Source organism: Nycticebus coucang, chromosome 7, assembly GCF_027406575.1.
Source record: "Nycticebus coucang isolate mNycCou1 chromosome 7, mNycCou1.pri, whole genome shotgun sequence".
In the NCBI taxonomy this organism is placed as follows: Eukaryota; Metazoa; Chordata; class Mammalia; order Primates; family Lorisidae; genus Nycticebus; species Nycticebus coucang.
The window spans coordinates 121,846,930-121,865,500 of NC_069786.1; the positions used below are offsets into that span (position 1 = coordinate 121,846,930).

The following is an 18,571-nucleotide window of genomic DNA, read 5'->3' on the forward strand; positions in this document are numbered from 1 at the left end:
CATATATCCAAACTCATCAGACTGTGTACCTTCCACATGTGCAGGGTTTTCTAATTTCAGATTAATGTGGGGGTGCAAATCATTAGATCCCATAGTTCGTGTTTGTAAGGTTAAAGTCCAGTTTGTAGGTGTGTTCTCTACCCAGGTAGTGGGCCATATACCCACAGACAGTTTTTTGGTTTGGGTTTTTTTTTTTCCAGTTTTTTTGTTTATCAATTATACATCAATAAAACTGTTAAAAGAGAGAGATTCGAGACATAATATCCAATTATTGAAATGTGTGATTATTTATCAGACCCCACTTTGAACCTGCAAAAGATGTTTTGGAGATAATTGGGGAATTTTAAATATGGACAGGATATTAGATGAAATTGAGTCATGACTGTAAATATTGTTAGAAATGACAACTACTCGGGAGGCTGAGGCAAGAGAATCGCTTAAGCCCAGGAGCTGGAGGTTGCTGTGAGCTGTGTGATGCCACGGCACTCTACCGAGGGCCATAAAGTGAGACTCTGTCTCTACAAAAAAAAAAAAAAAAAAAAGAAATGACAACGACCTTGGCCTTTTGTAAGAAATGTGATTTTTTTTAAAAGAAGCATACAGATGCATTGGCAAATAAAATGTCATTTGTCTGTCTCTCACTCTAAAATACTTCAGCCCAACCAAAACATATTGGAAAATATAGTAAAATATTAACCATTGTTAAAACCAAAAAAAAAAAAGAGAGATGTAATCTTATAGGAGGAGTCAGTAGATGTAAATTCTAGTGTTGGCTTTGCAAACTTACCATGTCATTTCAAATTAGTGGGGTAATCTCTTAGTCTATGAAATTATTACCTGACACTGGGATTTTGCTCAAATATTCTATGATCCTACAATTTTAGAATCTTCTTCCTCCACTAAAAAGAAGAAATCAGCTGGAGAGATTGTTTTGTTTACATATCATTTTCTTTCCAAGAGTTCTGTACAAGTGGAAAACCCAAAATTGATAAAAACATAAAGTAAAAAAAGTTTTAAAACAAAATCTATTCATGCTTTTTCCACTATGTTTTGGTTATGTGAGCAAATATGTCTTGACTCTGGGTTGGCCCCATTTTGTGAAGGTACAGAACTTTAGTCTTTTTATCCAAGTAGATTTTGCTTTTTCTGCCACCCTTTTACTCTCTTTTCTCATCCTTAAACTTCCTTCTCCCCCTTTCATTATCCAAAGTGTAGCTTCCCAGATGCAATGTCTTCTTCTCAGCCTTTATGTCTAGGAATTGCACTTAAGTCAGAAATTGAAATCTGGTGTCCCAGGGGCTGGATCTGGCCCCTACATGTATTGTGTTTGGCTTTCACAAGGTTAAAAAAAATTAAAGACCTTAAAGACCTTGCCAATGTTTATGAAGTTGGAGATTTTGCATAAGACCCAAATTTTAATGTCTCTTAAAAAATAGGCCGTTTAGCGATACTGTTTCTACTTTCCCATGTAGCATCACAAAAGTGAGTAGCTGTGGCTCCCTTTAGTGGGGCACACACATGTCTGCTCTCCAGGGTTCCCCACCTTTTCTGTTACTTGCCTGTCCCCTGGTAGGGATTTGAGTTCCAGCCTCACAGTGTCATTCATACTATCAGAAGTTTGGGGCAGAGATTGATCTGTGCATGACTGAGATGCACTTCATGTTCTTTGCAATTATACCAAAAAATATGCTCCTAGAGCTCATTATCAAACACTGTAGCCAGCCAGGGAACGGGGACAGAGCTTTGTTTCTTTAATCATAATATGAAGTGATTTCATTTCAGGGCTTAAAATTTGTTGGTGCAGTATTTTTTACTGGGCACTGTTAGACTCACATAATTGTTAGTTCAGTCCCGTTCATTGAACACAGATGAAATGTCAGTTAGATATTAGTCATTGAGTTTGGCACTGGGGATAATTTTGTCATTATAACTTTTCCAGTTATGACCTCATAACTTGGATGGTTGTCATATATTGCTTTTTAAAATTTTTGCTGTTTGAGAAATATTTCTTTTTCTTTTTTCTTTTTAACTGATATGAAGGCGAAATTGTCCCTTTTATAAATATGCAGATAATATACTTAAGCACAAACTAAAAATTCCAGCCCCATCTCCTGGGTTAATAGCTTAACCACCTACTCAGTGTGCATCTTTATTCATGTGTTTTTGGGTCTCAATTGTATCTTTCCCCTCTGGTTCTAACCTTGCCCTCCTGTGCGTCTGTTAGAATGTTGAGAACATTGTTAATCTTAAATGATTACCATAAATAAAAGAAGTGTTTGATCCTATTATGTGACTTTTACCTCAGGGTATTTGTTGCTTCATCTGTTTCCTTTCTAAGAGTCTGCATGTGACTATTAAAATTCATTCTTTTCCTTATTTTTTAAACTTCAACATTTAGGGCTCACATACCATCCCTCCTTAGAAATGGTTTGGAAGTTTGGGCCTTTCTTACCCTTTCTTTGCATTACCGCTTCCATTTCAACTTGGTGCTGGATTTGGAGAGCCCTGGGCCATGTTTCTTAGAAGGTACAGTGGAGATCACACACATAGCTATGCAGCAGAAATCGCCTTGGAAAGCTTACTTAAAGTGTGAATTTCTGGTCTTCTTTTTGATTCCCCCCAATTTCTCTAGTCAATCCAGTAGTTCTGGGGCAGGCCTCACAAATCTGTATTTAACACACTGGCACTGTTAGTACAGGATCTTTGTTTTAAAGGGATATTGGTATTAGAAATGTGATTGTTATAACCGGGAAGGGGAAGGGGAGGTATTCGTTGAGTAGAAGTTCAGGAATTGTGGAAGTTATGAGAATTTCCAACCTCTGATAATGATGATCTGAACCGATTTTGCTCCTATTCCATGTAAGGACTACAACTATTTTAAATCAGAGGGAGAGGCGCAAAATGTTGTCTTGCAGAAATTAAAAGATGAAAACCAAGCAAAGATAATTCTTTCAAACAGCAAGAAGACCTGGAAATAATACCACTGAAGCAACTTATAAAATAGCTTTTCTACTTAGGAAATAAGAGAAGCCCTTCAGTGATGTAGAAATTGTGAAAGAATGAATTATTGAAGTCACAGGAAGCTTAGACTCTGATAATTTTTGAAAGTACAAATAACAGCCTCTTTCAAGGAGAACTAAAACTGATTACCAGCATGAATTAGAAGTTGACAGAACTACTTAATGCAATACTTCAAAATGAAAATGTATATTATTTGATTGTTTTAGATAACTCAGCTGATACTACTGACTTGGTGCAAGTTTTATACTTCATTTGAGTCATAACAGAAGATTTTCATTGCTACAAAGAGTTATTTGCTTTGGGCCCTCTTGCTAACAGAACACGGGGAATATATGTCACCAATAATTTTCAAAATAAATGTCATGATGTTGGAGTGAATTTGGTGCACACAGCAAGTGTGTGTATCGCCGGTGCATGTTCCATGACAGGAAAACATCAGGGGTTTATTGCACAGATAAAAAAGTATTAACAGATTCAGATGCTCTCATTTTTTTTCCATTGTATCTTACATCAGCAAAACCTTTGTTCTAATGCTACTATTTTAAGTGACTCTTGGCAGCAAGTTCTAAGTAGTATTAACTATATTCATGCAAATGAGACATGGCATTGTCAGTTTCATAACATGCTAACGTTGAATGATGAGGTATTCAGTGTGGATCTGTCATATTATTCTAAAGTGTGTTGGCTATTGCAGGGAGAGGTGCTAACCCCAATGTTTTATCTGTGTAAGTATGGTCATTAGCTTTTATGAAGAAAAGAATCAGCAATGTCAATTATTACAAGATTTCTATAGGCCTGCAGCATTTCTGTGTGGTATCATGTCAAATCAAAACAACTTGAATATTTCTTTGCAAGGCAAAACTACGTCTATATATGATACCTGGGAAAAAATCCAAGCACTTTGAAAAAAGTTATCTTTTTAAAAAAAACACTTCTTCTTCAAAAGGAAATTTCCGATGAATATTTTCCCTGGTTGCAGGATGATATATGTGGATCACTTAAAGAATACACAGTCGATATAGACCTATTAATTAGAGAATACAATGAAAGGTTCACTGACTTTGAGAATCATGGCATCACACTCAAATTAGCATTTTAGCCTCACCCAGTTGAAATCACCAAGGCACCTAAAGAACTACAGATGGAATTGATTGGGCTCTCAGTAGTGACATTTTAAAGTTGTTTAATGCTATGAAAGAGTACAATCTCTGTAAGCTGACTACCCAAGGTGTTGTAATAAACTGGTGGTCTACCTAAGGGACCAGACCTACTGCACTGATACGTACATGTACTTTACTTTCATTAGAGAATATCATATGAAATCATACATAATCAAACTTGTAAAATCAGACATACGGTATCATACAAAATTGACATATTTGCTATTTTCTCATGGTTTAATCATCCTTTCTAGAAAAAAAGTCAATTTTGGTCTGTTTCTTACTCTTATTACAAACATAAGTGGAGAAAGCACTCTCATTGCTGGCTACGCTACTTAGCATACCTGGGTATTTCTCCAAAGCAAATGACTTCAACTGCATCGTCAGATCTCTGATATCCTCTTCCTTTGGAGTCTCTGCAATTTCTGTGTCATTTCACTTGCTTCTTCCACTTCATCAGCTGCTTCATGCACTTATATGCTTGTCTGTATTTTGCTCAATCTGCTTAGAAAATTGCTCTGGGTCAGGTTCATTACAGATTGCCACCTCATCATCCATTGCAACAAAATCTTCAAAATCTACTCCTTAGATTCTGCCGTGGGAGGTGGACTGACTGATGGGGCCCAAACATCATGCTCTTGGGTTGTGACAAATCCAACCTTCTTGAAACACTTCTGTATTATTTCTGGCTGAACTTTATCCCAAGCAGAACTAAAGGAGAAGACATCATCTAGAGCGTTGACTGATGCAGCAGATGAAGTTGCTTCCACATGTGGACCACAGGCTTGTGTTTTAGCAACGACCCACTGAAGGAGCTGGGCTTGGTAGTGTATTTTAAATGTTTTGATGATGCTTTAATCAAGAGGTTGGATTTTTGAGATTGTATTTGGAGGCAGAAATTTCAATGTCATGTTTGTGAGATGATTCATTCGCAGGTGGCCGTGACAGTTATCTACTGTGAGTGGCATAGACCATTTCTTCTTCATTTCTCAGTTTATACCCCTCGCCCACTCCTCAAATAGGGCACCAGTCATCTGTGTGTGTGTGTTTGATCTCCAAGTTACAGGGAGGTCTCCGTGATTCGGGTTCTTGAATGTGCCTGGCTTTGCCAATTCCCAGTCATGAAGGGTGTTAGTTTCTCTCTGGTTGAGCTAGCACAGAGCAGAACTGTGAATGCAGTTTTTTGGAAAGATTTTTGCTGTTACATTTGTCACCCTTTGTGACAAGGCTCCTATCAAGCATTGCCTTGAAAATGAATCAGCTCTTGTCAGCATGAAAGATGTCATCATCTTTGAAGCCTCTGGAGAAGTTGGGGAACTCTTTTTTTTTGAAGCAGAGTCTTGCTTTGTTGCCCTCCATAGAGTACTGTGGTGTCATAGTTCACAGCAACCTCCACTCTTGGGCTCAAGTGATTCTCTTGCCTCAGCCTCATAAGTAGCTGGGACTACAGGCACCCGCCACAACACCTGGCTATTTTTAGAGATGGGATCTTGCTCTTGCTCAGGCTGATCTCAAACCTGTGAGCTCAGGCAATCCACCTGCCTTGGCCTCCCAGAGTGCTGGGATTACAGGCGTAGCCACCATGCCGGCCACGTCTGGGAACTTTTGGATGAACTCTTCCATGACTTCTACTGGAACTTCACTGGATCCACCGTACAAGACTTTCTGGGACATCTTGTGTTGCCCTTTAAATTTCTGGAGCCAACCATTGGATGCTTGGAAATATGTCATCCCAAATTTCTATGCAAAATTTTTAGCAACTTCTTGGAGGTTTGGGAGTTAACAGCCCTCACTTATTTGAATCAGTTTGATGTAGCTTCCCTGACTTCATTGAAAGATGTTTTCTTCCTTTTCTGCTGTAGGTCTCTGCTTTCCTTACCATATCTCTGCAAGCACTTCTGTTTATGTTTTTGGATGTTGCTAACTATGGTCTTGCTAACACCAAAATATTCTACTGTCTTTTTTTGGCTACTACTTTCTAGAAAATGTGGAAGATCAACCTTTTCCTTCAATCTTGGCTTTTTTGAGTTCTTTCCTTGGTCATGTCTCTATTAACCAGAAAAATTTTCAGGAATTTTGTAGGATGTACCCACAATTCAGACTAGTCCTTCACATTGCAAAAGAAAAAACTTCCACAACGGGTGATAAACAATAGGACGATTAGGCCTAATCCAATATGTGGTGATAATAAAACGTGAAAAAAAAAATTATACCAAAGAAAGGATAATAAAACTTAAGGGCAAAGCCCACACCTTCTACCCCTTCGTGTAGAGTGGACTCAACTGGTCAAGTACTAGAAGATAAATTAATATTGTGTGTCACAGTATAAGAGGTCAAAACACAATTTACAGAGGTGGTCAATATATAGAGGTCAGTTTTCCATTGAGTACATGTGGTGCACATGCAGTCTATGAAAATCAGATTGACCTAAGGAGGTGGTCAGTATAGGGAGATGGTCAGCTATGGAGGTTCTACTGTATGTGGAAACATGTAGTAGAATTCCACACCTTTGGCAACATGCCTGAAAAATGCTTTCTTGCTTCTCAACCACTTATTGCTGCAAACCCATATTCTCCTACCTAACCCAAATCAAGATGCCCTTAAGGTCACAAATGACTGATCCCCATCTGGAGGATCAACTGAAACTGTGGAAGTTCATGTTCCAACCAAGTATTCAAATGCTTTCCAACAAAAAGCAGACAAAACAAAGTCATTCAAAGTCTAGTTAACTTTAAAGTTAACAAATAGTTTTTATTTTTTGGAATTATTAAGTACATGGTTTTTACCAAATAATGTACATTTTAAAATATGTCTAATTGAAGTTTATGGAACATGGCCTTATTTGATTACAGCTACATTAATGCAGCCTTCCAACATGAAAAGCTTCCCCACCCCTGGACTGGACACTCAGCACACAATCATTATTTAATTGTTCACATGCTGCACACACATTAGTCCTTAATATTTAGCAATTACAAAAAGTAATTACTTCTATTCCTTGGCTGAAGAAGTGCTTGGACCTGAGCCTGAGGATGTTGTGAGTCTCTCTGGACGTCTTGCCGGAGTTCTTCATGGTGGGGGACCCTGACCCAGCTAGACCTTGCTGCTCCCAGGTCTTGGGAATCAACTGTTTCTTACATTTGATCAATTCCCCCATCCTACTCTGCAATAATACTTAGCTGGTCTGTGGTGTTATTTGGTGAGTATTTCAAGGAACTTGAATTTCTGGAATATGAAGACATGTCCATGGGTAACAGGAAACTGACTGCCTTTATCTTGTTCCTACAGGAAGCGAAATAAGAGGACAACATAGGAGACTTTATTGAGCCTTTATATAGAATGGTTACTGTTTTCCCAGTCACCAGATACTGCCTACAGTGTTGAAAGTTCATTTCAGATGTATCATAACACCTTTTTTTGTTAAATTATTCAAGAATAATGTGAGCATATATACTGGCATTGACCTTTTAATTAAGCCCAAGGAATAGTGCTGATAAAAGAAAAATGTAAAACTATTGAGGGGGGATCTGTATGTCTTAGGATTGATTATTAGCTTGACACTTAAAGTTGAAGATTATCTCAGTCTTAGGTAGAGTCTCTCCCACCAATTCTCTTCAGTTGAAATCAAGCAGAAATTTGAGGCAATTATTTTATAATCCAGATAAATTTGTTCCTTTTGACTGAGAATTAACTGAATATCCATTGTGCCTGAGCGACAAAGGCAACAAAGAAACATAAGCAGCAGGCCAGTGTTATCTAAAGGATTATGTCTTTCATTTGTCCATGTCTCTTACTCCTAAAGTTATTATATAGAATTTTGACATAACCAGGAGAAACTTCTCTTAGGAATAAGTCCAAAGAACAGTGATTGCCTTTTCTTCAATTTTGTTATTCTTTTTTTTGGTGGGTAATGTTATAATTTCACCAAATTGCATTTGGTAGCCCATATTTAAGAAAACACATCTTCACCCCCTTTTGGGAAGAAGGCAGGCTAGTACTTCCGTAGACTGAGATCAAGAAAATGATAATAATAACCACTGCCACTTGGTAAGCGTTCACCAACTACTTCATTTATTCTTCACAAAAATTATGATTCCCTTTTTAACAGAAGAGTAAACTACTGCACAAGACAAACTGGTAACTTTTTCCAAGGCCATATTGTTCCTAAATGATGGGGTTGGCATTTTAGCCACCTGAGTCCAGAGGCCGTCTTCTTAACCACATTGAGTTTGAAAAGGAGATAATGTATTTGTTGTAATGTATTTGGTTTCTTCTATCTGTAAACTGAACAAAATTTCTAAAGCTAATTTAATTTTGAATTTTAACTGTTTATATAGAAAATTGTTCCTAATCTTGTCAACACCTTGACATTTTTTTTAAGTGTAGGAAGAAAAGATTGGATTTCTGTGTCAAAGTTCAGGAAAAATTAAAATCATATCTCTCATTTCTGGAAAGCTTTGATTCTTCGAGATATTGACCTTGGCATTATTCTGTAAAATACTTTCTTTGTGTAATAATGGAAAAGTTCACAAGCAAATTAAATATGACATATAAGACAATTTAAAAGCCACTTTAAACAAATTGATTCTTGATAAATCTTTACAAAATTCACATATTACTTTAATAGTTAATAGCTGAGAACATAAACGAGAAAATAAAAATTAAAAAACACCCACACTTAGTTTTTACTCAAGAGTTCCCTGTATTGACTGAATTTTATACCAATACAGCTGTTGATTTTAAGCCAATACTGACTTACTCCTTTTAATATAATCCTGCAATTGGCTCAGTTTTTCTAATTAAACCAACTTCCACATCAGAATGGATTGTGTTCTAAATAGTTTATTAGTTGGCAGCTTGGAAGTCGGAAAACATTTTGCCTCAGAAAAATAATTCATTATAAATGTTGGCTAGGTTCCCAAACTGTTATAGAAAACAATATAAGCTGAAATGGAAAATCTAAAAGCACTCTAATTCTCAGCATTGTAGATGTGTGAGGATGTTAATGGCTTAAGTGCAAACAATAAAACATTATAATACATGCACTGTACAGTTTCAAAATATGTAGACACAAAATACCCATCAAAATCTGAATAGTAGTTATTCAGGTAGTTGGATTAGGGAGGATTTTCCTTTTCATATTTGCAACCTTGTGTATTGCATTTATATTTGGCAATTTGCAATTTTTTTTGTAAGGAACATTTAGTTCTCTTATAAAACTGGAAATAATATATATATATATACACACACACATATATATCTATTTAATTTTAACTATGAAACCCCTGACCCATACCAATTTAACCCCATTCCTGAATCCCCAGCAATTTTCACATATTTTGCTTAATCATTGTTATTTACTATTATCTAAGAGTATCTCTTTCAACAATACTCAATGTTAGCAACTAATAAATAAGTGAGCCAGTTTACTAGGCTCTCTAGATTAAGCCACCATTAATGAAACCAGATTTCGGGTTTCTAGAAATATAAGAAAAGACAGTCAAACTGGTTTTCCAGGTTCTCTGGATTCATAGAGTTAAAGGGAAAGGACATATTTCTGTCTTTTTCTTGTCTTCCTTCTTTAAAGACACATGGTCATTGGAACCCAGTGATTGGGCATTTATTACTTGCTTTCATAGCCCACATTTCCTCTGCAAACAAATCTGTTGGTTCTACCTTCAAAACATATTTAGAAACCACATCTACGGTTAGTGCCTTTGGCCAAGAAATGATCACTTCTCACCCAGATAATTTTATAGCCTTCAATCTGGTCTCCTTGTTTTCAGATAGTCTTTTCACAATACGATCTCTCTCTTTTTTAATATATAGACTATGTTATGCATCCCAATTCATTTAAAATAAACCCAGAGTAGCTGGAGGAGGGTGGAAGGCCACTCTTGGCTCTCTGCCCTCTTGTAGGTTCTCTGGCACATTGCACTGTCCTACTGGGCCACCTCCTTAAAAACACCTGCCATGTTATCACTTGGGTCTTTTGCATTTGCTGTTTTAATGCCTGAGCTACCCCTGAGCGATTGTGGGGTCTCTTCTTTCTCTCCCTTCTTTATTCACATAATGAGGCGGGTTTTGGCCCTGTTGTCAGACATTTCAACAATGCTTTCTCCTCTAACCCTTGCTTTCCCTCTGTTTTGGTTTATTTTTCTCTTTAGTGCTTAACATCATCTAAGATAATATAAACTTTATGTGTTTCATATTTACTAATTATTATGTTACAGAAGAAATAAATTCCATCTGGGCAGGAATTTGTGGCAATTTGTTTCCTGTTGAATCCACATGGGGTACCCTCTCGACATGTATTTATTGAATGGATAATATATGTAATAAAAATAGTAAAAGCTAGACTGAAAATATAGAAACCAAGTTCCTGATGACAGTTCTTTTTGGAGAGGATGGGATGAAAGAAATACAAAGCCCTCTTTATTAGAAACATTTCATTTCTTTTACAGATAAAAACATCTGAAGCAAATGTACCAAAACTTCTGCAGATGAATACGTTGGTGTTTGTAACATTAGTGTCTGAAATACTTTTGCATTTTGAAAACACTCAAAAGATTTTTTTATTTTCCCTAGCTTTCCAAAATTATGAGATAAAGCATGTACTTCTTAGCATTCCACAAAAGGCCTTTTAGGATGAATCCTGTTCACTCCTCCACCCCCATTTCCTTCTGCCAAAGTCATGAATTCTTCTAGTCTCATGTATTTTTCACTTTACTTGGGATGACCTTCCCATTTTTCTTTGCTGGCTAAATCCAGCTGTCCTTAGTGACTCAGGTTTCTCCCTTTGTTCTTACAATAGAACTGCCTACTAGGGAAACACAGTTTTTACCCTGTCTCTCAAAATTCAAATAAAACTGGCTCAACCTCTGTCCCCCACATCCTGTGGGAAGTCCAGGGCTCTTTCCAATGTTTATGAGCATTCCTGCGGGCCTGGTCCTTATGGTTGGTCCCTGATTTGATTTCCTGCCACTGCTGATTTAGATGACTCACTTACTCTCTTAACGACTATATCTTTCCACTTTCTCTTCCCTTGTGATAAGCTAATCATGAAGCCCAGGCCCCCTTTTCTTGATTTTCCTACTTCAGCTCATGCAAGAAAAACGTGCAGAGACTTTGCTAAAGAGTCAGGGCCTCCGTTGGAGTTGGAAGGTGGGAAAGCAGAGTGCGGGCAGAGGAGACTGTACGCCAGCTCAGCAGCATGGATGATTCAGTCTGATACTGGGCCATCTTGTTCTGACAGAGACGCTCACTCTACCCGCTACTGGGGCCACCAGTCACATTTCCTCTTAATGACCCCCAGTCTGTCTCTCAACTGTGTCCTCACATCCCGCAATTCTGAGGCTGCTAAGGCCCTTCGTACCAATTCATGTGTTTCAGAGAACAGGTTAGTTTTCTCTTTGTGTCTTGGCCCTTTTGGGTTAGGCCTAAAGGGTCCTCCTGTTTTTTTATTTTTCATCTCCTCTGAAGCCCATGAAGGCACCTGTCTCCACAGGAGCAGCTTTCTCTGTCAGAGGAATTCTGTGCTCAGCTCTTTGAGTAACTGCCTCTAAATACAATGACTTATCTTTGCTGAATTTTGTGTCCCCAGTGCCTCGCTCAGAGTATGATCATTAAGGCTTGATGAAGAGACGAATTAACTATGTTTTCCACTTGTTAGAGGCATCTGTTGGAGGATGCTATTTGACTCCAAATAAATATGTTTCTTTTGATTCCCAAAATGGACATAAGTAAGATGGAAATAATTTTGATCTCTTATGCTATTTGGTTTCATTTCCTCCACTAGATAAGACTTTGCTTATTTGGGGGAAATTTCTCAGTTGCCATCTCAGCACCTGCCTGTAAAACTAACCCGAGGCATTTTGTACGTTACCTGCAACCAAAACCACGTTCAGGGGAAGCTCTTTGGCTGGCATTGTTGCTGACAACAGAATCTGCTGCAATCATCTCTTCATTGTCTTGCTTCTTAATGGAAGAACATGCCAGTGATTTACATGTTCTCTGAGCTTCTAGAATTCTGCTATTTGGATGTCTTTTCCTCACTTTCCAGGGATCCCTCACAGCAGATGAATGAGCTGACGAGGAAATGGAATAGCGTCTAACAATCATGGTATTGCCTGTACAAAAGACACAAAATCCAACTTCAAAAAAATTTCTATTCTTCATGACACCCACAAATGGAAAATTGTGATGATAGCACTTTACCGAAACTAACTAAACGCAATTGTTGTTTTTGATAAACTTTTTGCATAACAGATACCCACACATTGATGTATTTTATGAATATCAATTGTGTGGCAACCATGTCCTATGCTTTTTTTAAGAGACAGGGATATAATAGTGAATAACATACAATTCTTGCCTATATGGAGCTTAACTTTTCATGTGGAAGACAGTCAATAAGCAAACAATACAAACAATATATGATATAATTCGGGTAGTAATAGATTCTAGGGAGACAAATAAGGCAGATGAGGGCAAGAGAATATAGATGGGCACAGGAAGGGCTTTGGAGGTGATTAGGGGACACCTTTCTGAGGACACAGCATCAGAACAGGTACCTAGATGTATAAATGACAAAATTAGACCTTAACATTGGAATAATAAGAATCTTATAGAGATATCAGTTCTGCATGGTCTCCTCACTTATGATTCTAGAAGAATGGGTTTGTCCACAGTGTAATGTCTGATCGTCTGAACAGCCACGGTAATGTAATTGGTCCCTGTACACCAGCCTATCACCGCGTGTCTTGGCTATCATGGGGACAGTTATTGTGAGGAAGCCTGTTGAATGAGAGATGAATGCAAACAAGAGTTATGGCAAGAAGCAAAGATGTCTGTGTGGGAAATTGGAGGGCCCTGAGGGAGGTGGTGAGATTTGTGGCTTTAATTTCTGAAGCTGTCCAGTTCAATTTCTGTTCAGAAGTATCTTACCCAAGAACTCTTGCCTTGAGGTCAATCAAATCTCTATTCTTTGTAATTAAGGCACCTTGATTAAAAGAGCTTTATTGTAGGGGTCTGGGTGTGTCTGAATCCTGGCTCTAACCTATGTTAACTCTGTGTTCTGGGGCCCATAAGACTCTACTTGGGCATCCAGCAGACATCATGGGCCTGTTTTAATTTTCTGGGGCATTTTGTGAATGTTTGCTGAATCTTTACTCTTTTTCTGCACAGCTTTGCTATTAACCAGCGTGGATATGTATGGAAGCCTTGAGCTGTGATCAGGTTTTGAGAGTCACACAGGGACAATTTATTTCTTATTTGAATTGACTGCTCACTTCTGCAGAAAGCAGACAAAATTATTGTGTCCATTGCAAAAAGTGGCAGCTGCATTAGCTTTATTTTATATAGTTTGCAAGAACTGAAGACTAAATTGTAAGCAAGAGTTTGTGTATTGGGAGGGGGTTAGTTTCAAATCTATCTGATGTGCTTAACTGTTCATCAATCATCCTTAAATGTTTCCTTTGGCAATGGGTATATAACTTTTATAATTATTTAAAAACAAATTTATAAGTTTCTGTTTAAAAGGACTGCAAAACAACCTCTTGATTCTGAATCATAGGAAAGCACAAGAGAGGAAATTATGCTGCTGATCAAAGTTAAGTTTGTTCTTATTTGGGACCAACACTTAATTCGGGACTGATTAGCCAATAGGTTCTTTGTTCATCTCCCTGGGTGATAAATAGTTCGTATCTTTTAGTTTGTTATTAACAAAAGGGAAAAGATAGTCAACACAGCATCATAGGGTCACTAGAACTATTTCAAAGTTCACTGCCAAATGCAGTTTATTTGCCAGCAAAGAATATGAGCAAATTAAAGAGAATCAGAGGTCCAGCAATGCTGGGGGTTATCTGTAAAGAGTTGTTTATTTTATCTTCCCTGCAGCAAACTGCCTCTTTCCTCACAGTCCCCAGGCCAGCTTGCCCAGGGCAGGGGTAGGGAACATCCCTGAAAGCGCTGGCTAGATTTCACATCTACCAAATACTTAAGCTCTCTTGCAGATGTTTCCATGAGCATTTATCCAGTGAGGATTCATTCTGAGCAGGCAATCTGCATTCTCATTAAATTTGATCAGCAACCAGCTGTGTCCCTGAGCTGTAGCATCGCTCTGTGTCCTCAGGTGACTGAAGGGGATGCAGGCTTTTCCACTTGCAGAAAGCTTCCTTTTGTCTCACTACACCAGACCAAAAGGAAGAAGTTGTAGTGCTAAGTGGTTCACTTCCAGGTCCTCTCCAATTAAAGTGAGACCCATACTTCTGATTTCACATCATTCTTTCTCAAAAAACAATTTTCTTTTTTAAAAAAGGATCTGATCAGTTACTTAATTTCTCTGGGTTTTGTTTTCTCAACTGGAAAATAAAAGAGTTTATACTAGGTTTATACCCAGAAGACCAAAAGTCACAATATAACAAAGACATCTGTACCAGAATGTTTATTGCAGTCCAATTCATAATGGCTAAGTCATGGAAGAAGCCCAAGTGCCCATCGACCCACAAATGGACTAGCAAATTGTGGTACATGTATACCATGGAATACTATGCAGCCTTAAAGAAAGATGGAGACTTTACCTCTTTCATCTTTACACGGATGGAGCTGGAACATATTCTTCTTAGCAAAGTATCTCAGGAATGGAAGAAAAAGTATCCAATGTACTCAGCCCTACTATGAAGCTAATTTATAGCTTTCACATGAAGACTATAACCCAACTATAGCACAAGACTATGGGGAAAGGGCCAAGGAAGGGGAAGGGAGGGGGGAGGTTTTGGTGGAAGGAGGGTAAGGGGTGGGGCCACAACTATGGTGCATCTTAGAATGGGTACAGGTGATTGCACTAATGTACACAGCTATGATTTAACAATAAAAAAAAAAGAGTTTCTACCAGATGATCTTTTCTGGCACCATATTTCTGTGATTCAATCACAAATGTGAATTTTGATTAATGTTGCTGATATATTATTTAAAATGCTAAAAAAAACCTTATACTTGAGTCCAAGAATAATATTTTTCTGAGATATGTAATGATATAACAACTACCACTGAATAACTTACGTTGCATCTTACACTATCACATTTAATCTTCTCGATAGCCCTATGAGACAGATTCTATCACTATACCTATTTTACAGATAAAGAGAGTGATCATAAAAGCATGTTACATTCATAGAAGCATAGAATTTTGGAGTAGGAATAGGTCTTGGAAAACATTTAGCCCAACCCATTTACTTTTATATGAAAAGGTTAAGATCAGAAATTGTATGTGATCTGCCCAATATTGAACAACTCTTACAAAAACGGTAATAAACAGTGACCTAAAAGTTGCCCCTAAAGTCACCATACATAGGGAAAATGGGAAATTGTAACTAAACGTACCTATATTCATAAAATATTCATTACAAAATTTTATAAAATATTCTCTACATCTCAGCCACATTTTCATAAAGTTTTGTAACGAATATTTTGCAAATAAGGGTTCATTTCATTATAATTTCGTACTTACCTTATACATAGTGACTTTCAGGGTGACTTTGGGGGCACCCTGTACAACTCAGTTGCTTTACGATCAGGCCAAGGTTCTTCCTACTTATGTCATTTACTCTTATAATGACATGTCACATTTAGCAAACAGATAAATAGGCTGGGTGAAGTGACTCATGCCTGTAATCCTAGCACTCTGGGAGGCCAAGATGGGAGGATCATTTGAGCTCAGTCTGGCCTCAAACTTTTCTACTAAAAACAGAAACATTCACTGGGCATTGTGGTAGGTGTCTGTAGTCCCCACTAATGGGGAGGCTAAGGCAGGAGGGTCCCTTGAACTCAGAAGTTTGAGGTTGCTGTGAGCTAGGCTGATGCCACGGTGTTCTAGCCTGGGCAACAGAGTAAGACTCTGTCTCCAGTCCTCAACTAGACTCCCAAGCATGAATTTAAACCACTTTTCTTTTTGTATTTTATTGGTGCAACTAACAAGTGTTTCCCAGATTTCATCAAACGTTTTTCACCAGTTCTTTTTAAATTGTTACATTACCACTCTTACTGGAAGTTACCACTCATATGCTGAAGAACTAGGACATTAATTGTGGGTGTAGCTTTTATTAATTTTCTAACTTCCAAGCCCAAGGATGTTTAGACCCTAAGAATTTAAAGAGCAATACTTTTTGTTCTTTGAATAAGTGTAATACTTGTTTTAAAATAGGGCAGAGATATGCTGAGACCCAATTTACTTTCTTATTAAGAAAATGGATTTGGAGGAATGTTGTTTACCTTGCCTTTTGGAGGAAGGCAGTGGTTTTCATTGGTGGGGATGTGTGTGATTTTGTCCCCCAGGCACCATTGGCAAAGTTTGGAGACATTTTTTGATGGTGATAACTTGACAAAATTGTTGGGAGTTGGGGTGGGTATCACAGCATCTAGTGATTAGAGGCCAGAGAAGCTGCCAAACATCCTACCATGTCCAAGACTGACCTTTGCAATAAAAAATTATTGATTCCCAAATGTGAATGGTGCAGAGGTTGAGAAACCTGGAGTAAAGATATGTTACAAATGTCCATTTCTCTTCTTCTTCTTCTTCTTTTCTAATCAGGAGACTGTCTAACCTCCTTATAGGTTACTCTTTTACATTTTTATTAAATAACCAGTACACAGAGCTATTCAGATTTAGAGTTGTACTGAAAAGGGAAAAGGCTTTGATGGGGATATGTTCTCAGTTTTGAAATAGAGAGTTTTATACTAGAGAGCAATATCTCTAGCAGAGAGAACCAATTGTTCCATTGCCAAGCTGTTTGGAACCTCTCAATAGTATTTCTGAAGTCTTTGACAAATGACGTTATAAGTTTTGAGTGTTTAATTATGTATATCCATTTTATTTGCGTATGTGGCATGTAGGTAAGTACTGACAATTTAAGTGTAGAATGAGCTTCTCACTCTGCTGATTATGGACTACATATATAATCTTCATAGTCAAAAGCCTTTCCCAGGCTGGGTGCATTTGCTCTTTCCTGTAATCTTAGCACTCTGGGAGGCCAAGGCAGGAGGATCACTTGAACTCAGGAGTTTGAGACCAGACTAAGCAAAAGCAAGACTGTCTCTACTAAAAATAGAAAAAACTGAGCTGGGGATGGTGGCCTGTGCCTGTAATCCCAGCTGCTTGGGAGACTGAGGCAGGAAGATCCCTTGAACCCAGGAATTTGAGATTGTGGTGAGCTATGATGATGCCACTGTACTCTAGCCAGGTTGACAGAGGGAGACTCTCTCTCCCCAAAATAAAAAAAATATTTCCCATGAAAAGGGAGAGATTTGATTTTTAGAATATATATATATATATATATTTTTTTTTTTTTGGGGGGGGAGGCCTGCCTTGGCCTCCCAAAATGCAAAAATTACAGGCATGAGTAACTGCACCCAGCCCACATTATTATTCATGAGACTGACTTCCCCAACCCTTGTCATCCCTGTCTTTGTTGGCATATGGGGAAATAGTTTTAATGTTGCTAAAATATGTTGATTTAAGATGCTAAAGTAATTTTTATCTAGGGAATGAAAGCTAATTTGCCAGGGGGAAAGGACACATTTCACAACTATTATTAGCAAACTGTGAAGGGCACAGTAACCCCAAGACCTATGACGTTGACGTCTGCTACCTGGGTGCGGCCGCGCAGCTCCTGGGGCTGAGTCGGTGGAAACGGCTCCGGGAACGGTTGCTGGGGAATGTTCGGGTGCCTCTTCTTCCCTTTCCTCTCCTGATTCTCCCCCTGAGCCCGAGGGGCTCCGACTGCTTGAAGTCAGTTTGGTGCGGAGGGCTTGGTTCTCCTTCTGCAGTTTGGTGATCTCTGCCCGCATGTCCTGGATCAGCAGCTGGATGTTAGGCGCTTCCATCGCTCGTCCTCGCTGGCTCTGGTCTGCTTCTTCCTGGGAGCTGCTCCTTCCTGCAGGGGAGACAGCTCACCTTTTGCTCACGGGCCAAATGCACGCTCTACCCTGTGGGTCTGGTGGATGCTGCCCATAAACCTTTCTGAACAATAGATGTCACTCTTCGACCCATCTTTCAGCACCTGCAGATAAGGCTGTCAGGGGGAGGTCAAGGATCTCCATGACTTATTCATTCTGGGTTTTATTTTTCACACCAGAGCTTTTCTTTCTATCTTTCATTTCATATCAATCTACAGTTTTAGAATATTGCTTTGTGTTGGAGAAGAGGACACTCCAAAAATTTCCATCAAGGGACAACAGAGTTTCTTGTTTCCGTCATGAACTCACCATCCCCGTGGTCACTCAGTCTTTTCTCTGTTGTCACTTCTGGGATCAGGTGTTTCACAGGATGACCAACTGCCGCCAGTACATCGAACGGACACATAAGGCTTATGCCACGTCTTTTTTGTACTTTT

At 38.4% G+C, this 18,571-nt stretch overlaps 1 protein-coding gene across 1 annotated transcript; it reads right to left on the reverse strand.

Annotated features, from left to right (window-relative positions):
• Positions 1 to 7,339: 7,339 nt before the first annotated feature.
• On the reverse strand, positions 7,340 to 18,062 carry CCDC195 (coiled-coil domain containing 195). Its single transcript, XM_053597602.1, has 3 exons — positions 17,828 to 18,062; positions 12,067 to 12,310; positions 7,340 to 7,463 (listed from the first exon to the last, which is right to left on the reverse strand). The coding sequence occupies exons 1-3, from the start codon at positions 18,060 to 18,062 to the stop codon at positions 7,340 to 7,342; spliced, it is 603 nt and encodes a 200-aa protein (XP_053453577.1).
• Between the last annotated feature and the right edge of the window lie 509 nt (positions 18,063 to 18,571).